Genomic DNA, 17576 nt, shown 5'->3' with positions numbered 1-17576 from the left:
CAGAAGTGATGCTTCCTTCCTTCCTTTAATTCTACCTTTCCAACTCTACTATCCTCATTCCTTCATTCCGTCCCTTCTTCCTTCTTTCTATTCTTCTTTCCTCTTTCATTCCTTCCTTCCCTCCTCACTTCTATCTTCCTCCCCTACCTTCTTTCTATCCTCCTTCCTTCCTCCCTTCTTCCATTCATTCCTTCCTTCCCTTCTTTCCTTCCTTCCATCCATCATTCCTTCCTTCCCTTCTTTCCTTCCTTCCATCCATCATACATCCATCTTCCTTCCCTTCTTTCTTTCTATCCATCTTTCTATCTTCCTTCCTTCGTCCCTTCTTTTTCCTTAATTTCGTTCTTCCCTCCCTTCCTTCTTCCATCCATCTATCTTCCTTCCTTCTTTCTTCCTTTCTTCCATCCTTCCTGTGACTTTTTAAATGTTTAATAAAACTTTATTTGCTGCTTTAAGACGGCGCTGATTAAAGACACTGACTGGCTAAAAAAGAAACAAACAAATAAATAATAAATAATAAATAAATGATTTCTATTTGAGGCCACTCACCTTCTGGAGGTAAACCTGCTGCCAGTCGATGCCTTTGAAGAACTGATGCTCCTTCACCTCTGGGGCTCTGGGTGACACAGAGACAGGGTGTTAGTCCTGCCTGGTCCACTAGGTGGCAGCGTTAGCCACACTTCCTCCCCTCTGACAGGCCGCTCATAATCCTGCTATTTAACCAAACACCCAGAGCAGACAGTGATCCATCACTCCGCTTTAGTCCTAAACTGATGTGAAGCGACGGCCGTGATGAAATTAGCTATGAACTCGGCTCCTATCGGATCACTTGGTCCCTCAGAGAGCTGAGAACCGCACCAGCGTCTCTCCGGCCTTAACGAGCACATCTAGCTAAATTAATCTGACTGACGGGTCCGTTAGCGCGCCGGCGGACACGGCCGCCAGCGAGGGGCGGAGGTTAATGGGAGGTGATGTGTGTGTGTGTGCGGCGTACCCTCGGCCCTGGCAGCCCAGCCTCTTGGAGACGTCTCTCTGCAGCAGCCCCTCCAGGAGATCTTTGAGCTCCGCAGTGAAGGAGTCTGGCAGCTCCACGTTCTGGAAGAGGGGAGGGGGGTGAGGAGGGGGGAGAGGAGGGAGGGGGGAGAGAAATGTCATCAGTTATTACAGCACATGACTCCTCATCAACACTGTCCTCAACTACAGAGACAGTCCACAGAGACACACCGTCAATAAATACAGTTAAACAGGTCCAGGTGTGAACACTGATCTGGTCTCTAGGGTCCAGGTGTGAACAATGATCTGGTCTCTAGTGTCCAGGTTAAACAGGTCCAGGTGTGAACACTGATCTGGTCTCTAGTGTCCAGATTAAACAGGTCCAGGTGTGAACACTGATCTGGTCTCTAGTGTCCAGATTAAACAGGTCCAGGTGTGAACACTGATCTGGTCTCTAGTGTCCAGGTTAAACAGGTCCAGGTGTGAACACTGGTCTGGTCTCTAGAGTCCAGGTTAAACAGGTCCAGGTGTGAACACTGATCTGGTCTCTAGAGTCCAGATTAAAGAGGTCCAGGTGTGAACACTGGTCTGGTCTCTAGAGTCCAGGTTAAACAGGTCCAGGTGTGAACACTGATCTGGTCTCTAGAGTCCAGATTAAAGAGGTCCAGGTGTGAACACTGGTCTGGTCTCTAGTGTCCAGGTTAAACAGGTGCAGGTGTGAACACTGATCTGGTCTCTAGAGTCCAGGTTAGAGTCCAGGTGTGAACACTGATCTGGTCTCTAGTGTCCAGGTTAAACAGGTCCAGGTGTGAACACTGGTCTGGTCTCTAGTGTCCAGGTTAAACAGGTCCAGGTGTGAACACTGATCTGGTCTCTAGTGTCCAGGTTAAACAGGTCCAGGTGTGAACACTGATCTGGTCTCTAGAGTCCAGGTTAAACAGGTCCAGGTGTGAACACTGATCTAGTCTCCAGAGTCCAGGTGTGAACACTGATCCTGGTCTCTGGTGTCCAGGTTAGAGTCCAGTTGTAGATCTTAACATGTGAGAGTCTTTCCATCTTGTTCCAACATCTGGATCATGTCTCCAAGTCAACAAGCAGCTGTTGATGGTTCTGATCCAGTGGTAGGTAGAGATCCATTAGAGACAGCAGCTGGTACAATATTCTACTGACCACATGATGGCGCTGCTGATTTACAGACACACAAACTGAGATCAGATCCCAAGTGCTGGCTGGGGACACATGTGGAGACACATTTATATCATATACACCAGGTGTGAACAGAGGTAATCTGTGGGCGACAAATCTCATTAGATTAGTGCGAGGGAGATGACTGGATTTAAAAAGTGTAACGAAAAGAGAAGAGTCGGACAAAAGGAAAGATGGAGTAGAGTCTCTTATTCTTGTGTCAGATTCTGCTACAAAAAACTAGACAATGAAAAGATGCCTCTAAAAACACGTTCTTCATTTTCTCCAGGTGAGTTGAATCAGCTTCAACCAGCAGCTTCGTTTCTCCTCCGGATCAGTTCAGTGTCTTCACCTCTTGTTCCTCCTCCCTGTTCTCCCTGGGAGGGTGGGGTGGGGGGGGTTGAAACCCCGTTGAGTCAGCCTCCGCCCTCTGGTTTCTCATGCTGACGCTGCTCCGCTCGGCCGCCCCCTGGACACTCAGAAGTGCCATCTATCAGGATCCACTCCATCCATCTCTCCCCGTTCTCACCGCTGTCTGCCTCCATCGTGTTTATGTAATGAAACCATTCATCACGTCCGATAAACACTCAGACATATAGAGCTGTATTTTTAGCTGCTTCACTGCTGAATCGAAACCACTCCACCTCGCTTTGCCTCCCGCTGCCCAGCACACACACCCAGATGAGGATTAACAGGATGAACCAGATTAAAGTGGCTGGATTAAAGTCCTAATCTGGATTTATTGTGAAATGAAAGATCATACTTTCTCTGTTTAGAGGTCCTGCTCAGCCAGATAGTTGATGTAGGGGCCAAACTCTGACAAAATACTCCTGCTGTGGGCCCCTGCTCATGTTTGAGGGTTAATACTTGGTTTTATGGTGAAGGTTGTGATCGGGGTTAGATTTAGAGAATCTTATGTCCCGACAAAACACATCCACGGACGAACAGATTTGGATGAGAGGAGCAAATCTGTGCTGAAAACCCACTTCTTCACAGTTCGTCACTCTGAACTCGTCTGCGTCCTTAAACGCAACACGTCGCCTTCGCAGGAGTCTGGCTTGGACGCGAGGAAGGGGGAAAAAAATGTGGGCGACATGAGCAGATATGTCAGCGGGTGGGCTCAATGGACGCCATTCATTCACAGTGGATCTGACCCGTGACATCAAACGTCACGGGCGGCGTGTTCCCGCAACAGACGGCGTCGGAGGAATGTCTCGGTTCTGATCCAGCAGCTGGTGCAATATTCTACTGACCACATGATGGCGCTGCTGATTTACAGACACACAAACTGAGATCAGATCTCAAGTGCTGGCTGGGGACGCATGTGGAGACACATTTATATTAAGACCAGGTGGAGACACAGGGACGTCGAGATGGACAGAGACTCTGACGCTTGTTATTCATAATCTGATCCTGTAGAGGGCGGTAATACGACCAGTGGATTAAAACTACCAAAATAAAGAAAGAAGAAGAAGAAGCTACTCTGCACCGAGTATCTGAATAATTCCAGTGAATTATTCAGATAGTTAATGGATATTAATGTTTAATTAAAAAAGAATTAATGGATTAATCAACTAATCCTAAACAATAATTGAAGGATTATTCAAATATAAAGACAGATTAATTGTCTAATAAGTAAAGATGAGATTAAACATCAGATCAGAAAGAGATTGATTATTCAACTAAATGAAAATACAAAAATGATGAATTAATCACTTAAATTGAAAAAAAAAAATATTATCGGAATATTGCAAAATAGCAAAAAATAATCTATATTTTAATTGACTAATAGAGAAAAATATTCAATACACTGACTAAGCAAAAAAATAAAAGATTAATCAAGTAATAGAAAAAAGCTCTATGAAATAATTGACTAATCAAAACAAATAAAATCTATTAATCAAAAAATAATCTATAGATTAACTGACTAATAGAAAATAATAATAAATAATGCAACTAATTGAAAATACAAAAATGATGAATTAATCGCTTGAAGTGAAAAAAAATCGATAGATTAATGGTAAAATAGCAAAAAATAAGATTAAGAAAATTGTCCCGCAATGGGGAAATTGCAGATATTCAATATATGTTTTGGCTAATCAAAAAAAATTAGAGATTAATGGACTAATTGAAACAAATAATTAATGAATTAATTGATTGGAAAGAAAGAAATGCATGGTTTGATGCAGCCCTAGTTCAGATTGCTCACGTCTCAGTAAACGACTGACAGCTTTACAGGCTGTTAACCAGAAACACAAACACAGGCCTCCAGGTTCATTTAGACAACATTCACCCATAACTGGAAAAACTGGACAGAAAAATCCCAAATGAGTCCGTAACATAAAAGAACCTGCAGCTGTTCCGGCGGTGCATCAATAAAAAGGCCTGACCCAGAGACGCTGAGTTCATCTCAGCTCTGTTTCTGGCCCACGCTTCATCTCCTGCGTCTTCACAGAGTCAACAGACGGCACTTCAACAACAAAGACATTCATCTCTGTCAGGAAACGCCGGCTCGTACGGGCTCATCCGAGTGGCGTGCAGGAGGCATGTTTGTTCACACACAGTACAGTATGCTCAGGGAGACAAACATCTGTGTGCGTTTGGAATTACTGTAAGGCAAACACCGGCCAAACCCATGTGTTCACAGTAAAGACTCACAGTGTATGTGCTTCACACCTTCACCCCCCCCTCCCCGGCCCGGGCTGCCCCGCCCCGTCCCCCGGTGCAGTGTGGAGGTGCCTTACCATGGTGAGCGTCATGCGGTCGATCTCGTGTTTGTCTTTGGTCTTGTGCTGTCTGAAGGGACTGTGCCTGAGCAGGAGAGAGGAGAGACATGATTAGAAACCAACACAGGGCCGCCAATCACACCTTTCACTTTTAACTCCTCGTGGTTAAAGCTGAGGCTCGTAAATATTACAGCGCCCTGAAATAAGAGACGGTAATTTGAAATGACCTAGATATCAGTCGACTTTAATTAGCCACCTGCAGCTTCCAGTGATGAGTTGGGGTTCAGTAACGCAAAGAAGCTCAAGAAACATTTGTCTTTTATTCTGCACAGGCTCCATCAGCATTTTATTTCACTTCCACTCTGCTGGAGTTCAGAACTGACGGTTAAAAAGTGATCCATTCAGAAATATCTTTTAATCTTTTAATGCATCCTTATTTTGACTCATTTCTATTCAGAGTTTGGTTCCAATAAGAGTTTTAAAAATCATCACTAACTCAGGAATACTCAGCCTGGATAGTTGATAGAAAGTAGAACAACATATGGAACACATAAAAGCAGAGCTAACATAGCCCTGCTTTTAGCTAGGAGGCTAGGAAGAGCTACTATTGGCTTGGAATCTATGGAGAACCACTGTTAGCTGAGAGGCTAGAAAGCTAGGAAGAGCTACTATTAGCTGAGAACGGGAAGCTAAGGAGAGCTACTGTTAGCTGTGAGACTAGGAAACTTGGAAGAGCTGCTGTTAGCTGGGTGGCTAAGAAGAACCACCATTAGCCTGGAGGCAAGGAAGCTAGGAAGAGCTACTATTAGCTGGAACATGCACATGCACTGTCTAAATTATTGTAATACAAGTCTCTAATTAAATTAATTCGGCTCTTGTTGCCACTACCAGGACTCCAGCTTCAATTAAGGGAGAATATTTTCCAGCTTCTCATAAAGCAGAGCGACGTTAGCGAAGCAGCCTGGGACCAAATTGTTTCCTCCAAATGCCGAGAAGCAATCGCAGCAGCCGAGCGGCTAAATTGGACATTTCTGAGGGAGAGGATAGAATCGAAAAAGTCCTCAAGTGAGCGCTCGTACATCAAGCAAGTACATTTACAAGACAGGACAACATCTCCATCCAAGATCAGGACAGCTCCACTTAGTGGATGTGATCAAACAGCCTTAATGGGAGAGCGGTGGCTTCCAAACTCCAGCTCCAATGAGTCTAATTGCTCCGCCGGAGCCAAATGACATCAAAATACAGTGCTGAACACTGGAGGAGGGATGTTAATCAATAAATCAAAGCCTGAACTTTATGGATGCAATCAGAGAATTAACTCTAAGAGGAAACGTCGAAATTTATCCAATAAGGCAGAAAGCCTGAATGTAAAGAGCAGCTGATGGAGGGGAACTGTGGTGAAACGTGAATTTATTCTGATGACAGTTCAGTTTCCTCCAACGATCCAGTCATTACGCCGAGTTATATCCAAACAAACTCACTTAAGGAGCAGTGTGATTCTCAACAACCACTTATTGCTTTTTTTTGAGACAGGGAGACAATCATGTCTGCCAGTTAAAGCTGCACTAGTCAATACTTTTGTATTAGCAACGGATCAAATGTCTCAACGTGAGAAACCAACTCGTTTTACCCACAAAAAAAATGGCCCAAAGAACTAAATCAAACTCAGACAGGATGTGGTTTGCAGAGCCAAGTCTAAAGTTGACAGCTGTTCATTTAACTGGGACATGAACGTAAACATAAAAACAACACTTTGTGAGAGCTTCAAGGTGCCAACACAACAACTCGTCATCAAAGAACAACCGGCAACGAAGGCCGAGCAACACTTACTCAGACATTGCCCTGTGTAGTTTACCACAGTTTGAGATGGGAAGCTAGGAAGAGCTACTATTAGCTTGGAGGCTAGGAAGAGCTACTATTAGCTTGGAGGCTACAAAGAGCTACTTTAACTTGGAGGCTAAGACGCAAGGAAGAGCTACTATTACCTGGGAGGATAGGAAGAGCTACTATTAGCTGGGAGGCTATGAAGAGCTATTATTAGCTGAGGGGCTAGGAAGAGCTATTATTAGCTAAAAGGATATGAAGAGCTATTATTAGCTGAGAGGCTAGGAAGAGCTAGCATTAGCTGAGGGGCTAGGAAGAGCTATTATTAGCTGAGGGGCTAGGAAGAGCTAGCATTAGCTGAGAGGCTAGGAAAAGCTATTATTAGCAAAGAGGCTATGGAGAGCTATTATTAGCTGAGGGGCTAGGAAGAGCTATTATTAGCTGAGAGGCTATGAAGAACTATTATTAGCTGAGGGGCTAGGAAGAGCTAGCATGAGCTAGCATTAGCTGGGAGGCTAGGAAGAGCTATTATTAGCCGAGAGGCTAGGAAGAGCTATTATTAGCTAAAAGGCTATGAAGAGCTATTATTAGCTGAGAGGCTAGGAAGAGCTATTATTAGCTAAAAGGCTACGAAGAGCTATTATTAGCTGAGTGGCTATGAAGCGCTTCTATTATTAGCTGGGACGCTAGGAAGAGCTGCTATTATTTGTGGATTTGAATGTTTGGATGAGATAAAGATGGAAAATGAGAAGAATCACGTTTTGTTTACTTTCATCACGTTTCTCTTCTTCTCTTGCGCTCCAAACTGATCACCCAATCAGAGTCATCTCTCAGAGTGACTGAATATGAATCAGCTGAAAAGCAGTCAGGCCAGCAAAGACAGACTAAATAACTCCCCCATGCTATCAGTCTTAATGCTAAGCTAGGCTAACCACTCATAATTAACATACATGTATTCGCAAAAACAAGCAGAGATCAGGATAAATATCAGTGTTGCAACATCCCAGACGTCAAATCAGAGTCTGAATTTATTTCTGACGACGGCTAGCTTGAGCCAAAAGCTTATTTTGACAAACATTTCATAACAGTGTTTACAAAAAGATTTCATGTGACTTAAAAATGTGTCTCACATGCAGGACGGAGACTTTTGGACTGAAGCGTTGAAGCCTGCAACCTTTTCACCAGCAAACACCAACACACTCTTCCTCTTTAAAGCGTTCAAACATCAATGAAACGTCACGCTCTCGCCTCAAACACAAACACACACACACTTCCCCCTTTCACCTGGTTTCTGACCTACTGGGCACAGACCTCTGGCATTTACACACTCCACATCAAACAAACACACACACACACACACCAGATCAAACACACACCAAACAGAAGGCGAGCGGGCCGGAGATGCTGAAGATTCAAAGAGGCTTGAGAGCAGACAGGAAGTGAGGATGCACTGAGGAGGAAGGGGAGGAAGGGGAGGAGGAGGAGGAGGAAGAGGAGGAAGGATGAGAGAGGAGCTGGAGTTGTAGTTACCCTCGGAGGAGTTTGAAGAGCATGCAGCCTAAGGAGAACCAGTCGGCGCTGCTGTCGTACGCCGTCCCCTTCTGGAGAACCTCTGGAGCCATGTAGCCATGAGTACCACTGCAACAAACACACAGCATTAATATGAGGAACCACGAGACGGAGCATTTTTATTAATTTAACTGATTTTACTAAAAATAACTAAGAGCTACGGCCAAAAACGCTGGAAGGCAGTCCAACTTTCCTGCACAAAACAAAAGATTGTAGGTTAGCAGCAGAGTTCATCCTCTTTTGTATAGTTGTTGAGATATTTTAGCCTAGATGCTAACCCAACTTCCAAAACGTGTCTCTGGTATCTCTCTGTTGGGAACCAATTATGCTCCTGCAAAGATCTGTCGGGGCCAATCAAATCGTTTGGAGGGTGGGGCTTTATGTTGTGATTGGTCACAAATGCCTTTATGCCTTGGAGAGAGACAGTGAGCAGTGAGCAGAGCCTTAGAGATGAGACGGGAAGAGCTACTATTAGCTGAGAGGCTAGGAAGAGGTAAGATTAGCTGGGGGGCTAGGAAGGTAGGAAGAGCTACCATTAGCTTAGACGCGAGGAAGCTAGGAAGAGCTAGTATTGGCTGGGAGGCTCGGAGGCTAGGAAGCTAGGAAAAGCTACTATTAGCTGGTAGGCTAGAAAGCTAGGAAGAGCTACTATTAGCTAGGAAGCTAGGAAGAGCTACTATTGGCTAGGAAGCTAGGGAGAGCTACTATTAGCTGAGAGGCTATGAAGCATTTGTGGATTTGACCGTTCAGATGAGATGAAGATAGTCAAAGAGAAGAACCCTGTTTTGTTTACATTCGTCACTTCCTGTTTCCTTCCTCTTGCTCTTGTTCTTAAAAACGTTTAAAATAAATTACAAGTCAAAGATTCGGTTTAGTTCTGAGATCAGCTGTTGTTTTTAGTGCCGGCTACTAAATGAATTAACATTAACGAAAACAAATCAATGCTGACAACTTGTAGCCCCGACCTGACAATGACGCATCTAATAAGAAAACGAATGAGAACACGTCCTCGGTCTTGAGCTTCATGAGCTCCAGATACTGATCTGAAGGATCTCTGCTCCGTTGGACCACAGGAAGCTCGCTGGCTCTCAGGGTTTTGTTACAGAGTGACGCATCTTCACTCACAAACCATCTTTGGCTCAAAGAGAGAGAGCGAGCGAGAGAGAGCACATTAAGGTCTGATGGACTCTTCACACAATTAACATCAGCTGATCTCATCTAGGGTGGCGTTAGAGGGAGGACGTGGTCGAGCCTCAGCTGTGCTTTGTTTAGAGCCAATTAGCAAACGGCCGTTAATTCCACGTCAACGAAAATGTTTTCTGTGACAGAGACGCTGACGAGCTAAAGCTAATATCTGATGATAACAACCATGAGACCAGACTAGAACGTTATCTGAACATCAGACAATATAAATACATGATCTCTTCAGTCAGAATGTGACTGGATGATGGTCATTAGCATATCTGATCTCAGTTAGCATTAGCCTACAAAGATTAGCGAGCTGCTACAAGCCCCGCGGCTACAAAAGAGGTGGAAGAATACTCGGTCAGTAAGCTAACTATAAACTATGAAAACAGAAACTAGCACTTAGGTGAGACTTATTTAAAGGCTCTTGTAAGAACTTTTCTGGTTCCTCTTTTTCACGACGTGAAGTTATTGCCTTCTGATTTTTCACTGACACATATTTAAACAGAATAGTAGAGTGTATAATGGATTAACATTTAACTAAACCTGTCCATAAATGTAGTTCCTGGAATGAATCCTTCTGGTGTATTAGGTCCAAATACAGAGAAATGCAGTAAACCATTCAAGCTACAAGTTAGTTATTTATTGTTGAAGATTTGCAATGTTATCTCACTTCAGTGTGTGTGCTGGAATTAATTTAACAATAGTTATGACTACTGTCCTCTCAAACGCAAAGACAGACGAGTTACCTCAGGAACTGAACCGCTTCTGAACATCTGTGTTTATTGTGCTTTAATTTAAGAGTTCAAGAAAATAAATGTTCTGTTTTGAATAAAGACAGCGGCAGAAATTAATCTTGTCACTCGACTCAAACTATGAAAGATAAAAATGACTAAAATGTGACTAAGACTGCAAAGAGTCTGAAGCATAGTCTGTATATAAATACGGACATATGTTGACTTCTGTTGTCACACTTTTTAAATCCAGTCTCGTGAGATTTGTCACCCGAAACCACACTCCATACAGACTATACTCTCACCAGAGTATCAGTGTTCAGACATAGTCTGTATATAAACATGGACACCACGCCTCCTCTTCCTCTCATTGGTCAAATTGACTCTATGTTCCCGGGGATACGGGCGGCGCCATCTTGTGAGTTTGGATCCAGAGTCTGATCAGTACGGTCTGAGGGCGGAGCCACGTGGAGCCGTGATATTGATGCCCCGCCCACACTTCCTCCAGACTCACTCATGTTTTAGTTTAATTAATACTACGCTCTGCTCTACCTCCACCTGGTACAAGGACATGATGGATTATACACTGGACTTACTTTTAAAAATTGTTTTCACAACTCTCACGGTACTACGGTTCCACTTTATGGAGCGGTTGGCATGGCAACCACTATGTCACATCCTGTTTCTATAGCGTCAAATAACAAATGGACACTTGAACATTCATCAACATTATATTAACAACCTAAAACGACAGAAACCATCCTTGAAAAAAATTATTTGACGTGTATTTTAGTGTTTTAGTTTGGCCCAAGCCCCGCCCACTAACATGGAGGAGGTGGAGCTTATGACCTATACTGCAGCCAGACACCAGGGGGAGCTCTACTTGCTTGGGCTTCACTTTAAAGGAGCTGATCAGTCGTCCATATTTTTATACAGTCTATGATCTGAAGATAAAATCAAAAATGGCTGCCAAAGTTAACACTGTTTAGCACGCTAACCAGGTTTAAGCGTTAGCATTTAGGCTGGGAGGCTATGCTCAGTAACATGAACACTGGTTACAGTATTTGTTAGCATGCTGTGACGGGTCTGGAAGACGTTAAACTCACTGACGAGCAGAAATAATATTTAAATCCACTCATCACGGGGTAACACTTACACGCTGGCGTGGGGCTTCTTCTTGGAGAAGTCGCAGGCGAGGCCGAGGTCGGAGATCCGAACGTGGCCGTGTTCATCCAACAGGATATTAGCTGGCTGAGGGAGGAAACACACACAGAGATGATGGTGCTGCTGATGATGAAGGAGGAGAAGAGGAGGAGGACACAGATAAGATCACAAGCGTCGGAGGCCTCGCTAATTCACGACTTAAGTTTCAATTTCCGGCGAGCAGAGGTTCAAGAAAAAGAAAAAAAAAAGGGAAAGCTCTCTGCTGTCCTGGTTAACCTCGGCCGGCGTCTTCCCCCTCAGAAGTATTCGTGTTGTGCTGCACTGTTTATCGAGGCCCTAAAACTGCTCCCTGACTTCCAGCAGAAATATATCTGTTATTATGGCAACCGGTCCAAACAGGAGGAACTGGAGGGAAAACAGAGAGGACGGAGGAGAGGAACGGCTGCAGCGACGTCTCTGTGGAGGTTTGATGGAGGATCGGAGAACGATTGAATGTGTCTAGAGGAGGAGGAGGAGGAGGAGGAGGAGGAGAAGGAGGAGGAGGAGTGGGGTTAAAGCTGGAGACACACGGATCAATGTGAATCCAACCTGATCAATGACCGTGATCAGAGATGAACCGTATCCATGGAGACCGAATCAAATGATCAGATATACGAGTTTAGAGAACTTTACTGATGGAGAGGAGCATCACACCTAGTGGAAACAGAACAGAAGAAGAGGAAAGAGGGTGGAAAGGAAAAGAAGAAGAACATGGAAGACGTGGAGGAGGAGGAGAAGAAGAAAAAAGGAGAGAAGGACGAGAAGGAGGTGAAGACGAAAAAGAAGGTGGAGGAGAATAAAAAGATGAGTGTGGAAGAGCAGAAAAAGAAAAAGAAAAGGGACAAGAAGCAGTAGGTAAAGAAGAAGAAAGACGTCGAAAAGAAAAAGAAGAGAAAAAGAAACAGGTGAAGAAGAAGAAGAAAGTGGAAGAGAATAAAGAGATGGTGGAAGGGCAGAAGAAGAAAAAGGATAGGGTGCAGGAGGAGGATGGAGAAGGAGGTGGAGGAGAACAATAAGAAGGTGGAAGAAGAAGAAGACAGAAAAGGATGAGGAGGAAGCGAAGGAGAAGGAGAAGAAGACAGAAAAGGAGGAGGAGGAGGAAGCGAAGGAGAAGAAGGTGAAGAAGAAGGTGTGCGTGGTACCTTGAGGTCTCTGTAGACGACGAAGCGGTTGTGCATGTGCTCCAGACCCAGGATGATCTCAGCCGCGTAGAAACGCATCTCCTTCTCGCTGAAGACGCCGTGCTGGGACAGGTGGTAGTGCAGGTCGCCCCCTGGACACAGACGTGGGGACACAGGCGTCACACAGACGGGTAGAATAAGGAGTGCATCAGCAACACCTCCTCATACCTCCTCATACCTCCTCATACCTCCTCATACCCCCCTCCTCCCTCCGATCAATAGCCATCAATAAGTTGTGGTAACCTTCTCAGGGGAGAAAATGAGAATCAATGTGAGGCCTCATATGACTCTTTCCTTCAGTCGTCTCCGTGCTAACATTTATTGATTATCTGTATTTATAGCTCAGAGGATGCTAACGAAGCTAACGAAGCTAACGCTGCTAACGCTGACGACTCTGTTGACTCTGGGGGGGGGGGCGTGGACGAGTTTAATGTGAGGTGGTCGTACCGTTCATGAGGTCCAGGATGAAGCAGAGCTTGTCGGGGGTGTGGAAGGCGTACGTCATGCACACGATGAACGGGCAGTCCTGTAGAGAGAGGGGGACAAACATGTTCAAATAAGAAACGTCCCGGGATTCACTAGAGGACAGTCTGCTGCCATGAACCAGGAGGAGGAGGAGGAGGAGGAAGGGAAGGGGGTGATGGAGGAGTAGGATGAGGTGGAGGAGAAGAAGAAGTAGGAAGAGGAAGAGAAGGATGGAGGAGGAGGGGTGGAGGAGGTGAAGGTAGAGAAGAAGAAGAATGAGGCAAAGGAGCAGAAGGAGAAGAATGATGAAGGGAAGGAGGTGCTGGAGGAGTAGGATGAGGTTGAGGAAAAGAAGAAGGAGGTGGAGGAGCATAAGGATAAGGAGGAGGAGGAGGGGTGGAGGAGGTGAAGGTGGAGAAGAAGAAGAATGATGAAGGGAAGGAGGTGCTGGAGGAATAGGATGAGGTGGAGGAAAAGAAGGAGGTGGAGGAGCATGAGGAGGAGGGGTGGAGGAGTAGGATGAGGTGGAGGAGAAGAATAGTGAGGTATAATGAGGAGGAGAAGGAGGGAGAGGGAGAGGGAGAGGTGGAGGAGCTTTAAAATGATCCTAGCAGCAACAATAACGTTTCATATTTACATTATTTTTGTAGCTATCTAACATTAGCTTAGCGGCTAACACGCTAACACATCTGACTCGGCATCAACACAAAGGCCTCATCCGATTGGCTACCATGAACCAGAGGAAGCTTCCTGATTGGCTCACGTCAATGTCTGGTTTCACCTAAAGTGGATTAATCTGATTTTAATGAAAACATGTTATTAGTTTCTATCTTTAATCTGCAGGTTGAGCTCTCCTGACTCTTCACTGTTCTCTAGTTTCAGGTAAATCTAATTATTGTGAGTTTATCAGGTGGTAACTGAAGATGAATGAAACCCTGTGTGTGAGGTGGAGCAGACGTAGAGCATCACTGACCCCCGTGCTGACTAACGACAGCATGATCCTCTCGTTGAGCGCTAGAGTCTCCCCCTGCTTCATCTTGATCCTCTTCTTGTCCAGACACTTCATGGCGTACCTGAGACAACGAGACGACCAGAGAGGACACCCGTCAGACACAGGACAGGGGACAGGGGACGCCTCTTAGACTCTTAGAGCTCTTTATTCTGCGGTTCCTTACATCTTCCCCGTGTCGGCCTTCCTGCAGCCGTACACCTCCCCGAAGCCGCCCCTGCCGATGATCCGATGAACGCTGAAGTCGTTCATGGTCAGCTGAGGGAGGAAGAGGAGGAGGAAGAGGAGGAGGAGGAGGAGGAGGAGAGGAAACGATAGACTTGATTTAACTTTCAGAGCCACTGGTTGAAGGCTGTGTCTGGTATTTTAACTCTCAGTGACAGATATGTGTCTGGAGGCTGCGTAGTGGCTTTCTGATAAAAACAGGAAGTTAGTCATCGTTGACTGACCAATGATTTATCAGCGTGGTCAGCACAAGACACAGAGTCAGTTAAGACACTTCTTTGATCCAAACAACATATCCACAAATGATTAGAGGACCTGTCTGACAGACGTTCAGGGGCTTTTCTCCACACACAGACTCCTCCTACGTCCAGATATTAAAGCAGTGATCTCTATCTCTGATGCTCTTGTCGTTGACGTCGTTAACATCATTAACATGTGAGACGTTAACGACAGAGCAGAACATTGTGGAGACACCACAGATGACGACATTAGCTCTAAAGTGAAACTGTTTAGAAACTGAAAACATCTTTAAATGAGTTGATATTAAATCAAACTGCTTCCATGTGAAACATCGTTAACCAACATCTGGATCATCAACAAACAGCTGATCATGTTCCTTCATCCTTTCCTTCACTTCATCCTTCCTGCCTTCCTTCTCTCACTTCAACTTTCCTTTCTTTCTTCACTTTCTTTCCTTCTTTCCCACCGTTCTTCCTTCCTTCTTCCTTCCTTACTTCCTTCTTCTCTTCTTTCCTTCCCTATAACCTCCCCACTTTCCACTCTTCCTTCCTTTAATCATTCAATCCTTCCTTCCTTCCTTTCCTCCCTTTTTTCTTCCTTCCCTTCTTTCTGATCATTCTTCCTTCCTTCTACCCTCCTTCCTTCCTTTCTTTCTTCCCTTCATCGTTCACTTCTTTCCTTCCTTCTCTACCTTCTACCTCCTTCCTTCTTTCCTTCTTTATCATTCACTTCCCTTCTTCCTTCCTTCATGCCTTCTCTTTCCTTCCTGCCTTTTCATCCTTCTATCCTTCCCTATAACCTCCCCACTTTCCACTCTTCCTTCCTTTAATCATCCATTCCTTCCTTCCTTCCTTCCTTCCAATCTCCCTTCTTCATTATTTCCTTCACTCCTTCCTTCCTTCCTTCCTTCTCTAAAATAACTACCATCATAAATAAATCAGATCTTAACATGTGAGAGTCTTTCCATCTTGTTCCAACATCTGGATCATGTCTCCAAGTCAACAAGCAGCTGTTGATGGTTCTGATCCAGCGGTAGGTAGAGATCCATTAGAGACAGCAGCTGCTACAATATTCTACTGACCACATGATGGCGCTGCTGATTTACAGACACACAAACTGAGATCAGATCTCAAGTGCTGGCTGGGGACGCATGTGGAGACACATTTAGATCAAGACCAGGTGTGAACAGGTGAGACCAGGTGAGACCAGAGCTTGTACTCACGTGGATGTTGAGCTCCACATTCTTCCACTGACAAAAACGAGTGAATTTGTCACTGAAAGAAAAAAACACAAAGAGCAGAATGTGAGTTGTTTTTCTGCGAAGGCAAACTGAAACCGTTCCATGGACTGGAGGCGTCTCCGTCTCGGCTGCCTCACCTCTCGATGAACTTCTGGAAGATCTTCCCCCTCAAGCTGTCACAGATCTCCACGATGTATGGCTGCAGAGGACGCACACATAAACAGAGTCTCAGTAACTATGAGAGGGGAAAGAAACTATTCATCGCGTTTGTCGTGTGAATGCATCTTCTGTGAGCTGTACTGATGACCGAGCAGCTACTGTTACTGGGGCTCGGCTCGGACAACAAAACATCTCAACACTCACGTCTTTGCATTCTGAGCGAGCCCCAAAGACGCCTATAAATATCCAGGAGACACTGACAGGTTGCCGTCATGTCTTTGAGGGTAAACACAGTCGGCGGGGATAATTTCACAACCAGAATAAGAGCCGCGTTGTTGTCTAAAACAGGAAATCTTTGATTGAATTTACCGGCCTGAAAGACAACTCTTGTCTGGATTTTTTATTTTTTTCCTGGGTGGCCTCTCTGCAAATTGATGCTTCACGCTAAATGTTTAATTACCAGCAGTATGAAGCCGAGAGTCTGGGGTTTAAAAATAACGCCAGTAACGCGGGGATGACGCGGACGCTCGCATTCTGGCGTCCGAAAAACATTTCTAGTCGCGTCACGAAAAAAGAAAATGCACAAACACAAACAAGCAAAGTTATTTCCAGGCTGATCAGACTGAAAATAGCCTGGCCCGGGCCTTCTCCAGTTAACTCATCACGTGCGACTGTTTATCAAAAGTTGGATTTTAAAGACGCGGAGGAGATAAACGGTGACATGAGGCTGCTGCTGGGATGTGTTTTAGTGTGTTTAGAGAAACACAAATCAGCCCGTAAATCTAAAAACATGCTAGCTCAAAGAGCAGGTTCATAAACGCTGCAGACAAGCTGCAGGAGAAACCGGAGAAATCAATCTACCAGGACATTTAGATGGAGAAAATTAGGTAATTTCCCATATGTGGGAGTATTAATAAACATGACTTATGACAAAAAGCTTAAATAGTGATCTGTCCCAGGCCGTAGTAGACTGTTTACAGGATGCTGCTTTCAAGTACCACCCAGTAAAATCAGAAGAGCCAGATTTATAACACGTATAACACGTAAAAACAATCCAGCTTCACTTCCACGCCGTCAGGGTTTAAGGTGACACCCGTGAGGATGTGAAAGCAGCCGGGCCGTACGTTACTGGAAATCTGTGAAAACGCAAAATGGGAAACACTACAAAATCTGAAACGCGCTCTATTCTTATTTATACCTTCTATTTTAGTTTCCAGAGAGGGACCCAAGAAATCTAAAAATATCATGTGCACAGCGTCATGAGGAACTGCTGTAGCTGATAAATGAGGGTAGTAAACATAAAGTTTGTGTTCGTTCTTAACAAACATGTTTCCATGTTTGAGTTTGACGTCTTCTGCAGCGAGGATGTTTCTGCGTCACGACGCTCCTCACAGCTCACACTGATTTATACGACGCATTAAACGGAAAGAAAACAGAGCAGCGCTGAGGTTAGGAAATGATTTGAGAGACAGACCAGATGAGCTTGTGTGTGAAACATAATTTACACCATGAGACGTGTAAACTCAGTCATTACCGACCAGGACGCGGACCGTTCACCGCGACTTAAGTCTGTGCTTGTTTCTGTGCGTCATCCTTCACAGCTTCTCTATCGCTTAAACTCCATCTAGCTGAAGAAGA

The 17576-nt window shown here is 44.8% G+C and overlaps 1 protein-coding gene across 2 annotated transcripts in view; it reads right to left on the bottom strand.

Annotated features, from left to right (window-relative positions):
• The window catches only part of grk3 (G protein-coupled receptor kinase 3), a 58491-nt gene that overhangs the window by 6287 nt on the left and 34628 nt on the right, over nt 1–17576 (bottom strand). For both annotated transcript variants that reach the window (XM_084572776.1, XM_084572777.1), the window contains exons 6-16: nt 15917–15978; nt 15762–15813; nt 14241–14332; nt 14039–14138; nt 13048–13126; nt 12562–12692; nt 11373–11467; nt 8259–8366; nt 4923–4989; nt 995–1095; nt 550–616 (exon numbers count right to left, since the gene is read on the bottom strand). In XM_084572776.1, coding sequence (XP_084428902.1) covers nt 550–616; nt 995–1095; nt 4923–4989; nt 8259–8366; nt 11373–11467; nt 12562–12692; nt 13048–13126; nt 14039–14138; nt 14241–14332; nt 15762–15813; nt 15917–15978 — 954 coding nt within the window. The remainder of the gene's footprint in view (nt 1–549; nt 617–994; nt 1096–4922; nt 4990–8258; nt 8367–11372; nt 11468–12561; nt 12693–13047; nt 13127–14038; nt 14139–14240; nt 14333–15761; nt 15814–15916; nt 15979–17576) is intronic.

This window comes from Chelon labrosus, assembly GCF_963514085.1.
Source record: "Chelon labrosus genome assembly, chromosome: 22".
Taxonomy (NCBI): domain Eukaryota; kingdom Metazoa; phylum Chordata; class Actinopteri; order Mugiliformes; family Mugilidae; genus Chelon; species Chelon labrosus.
Note: the sequence above shows the minus strand (reverse complement) of the source record. Positions and strands in the feature narration are given on the sequence as shown.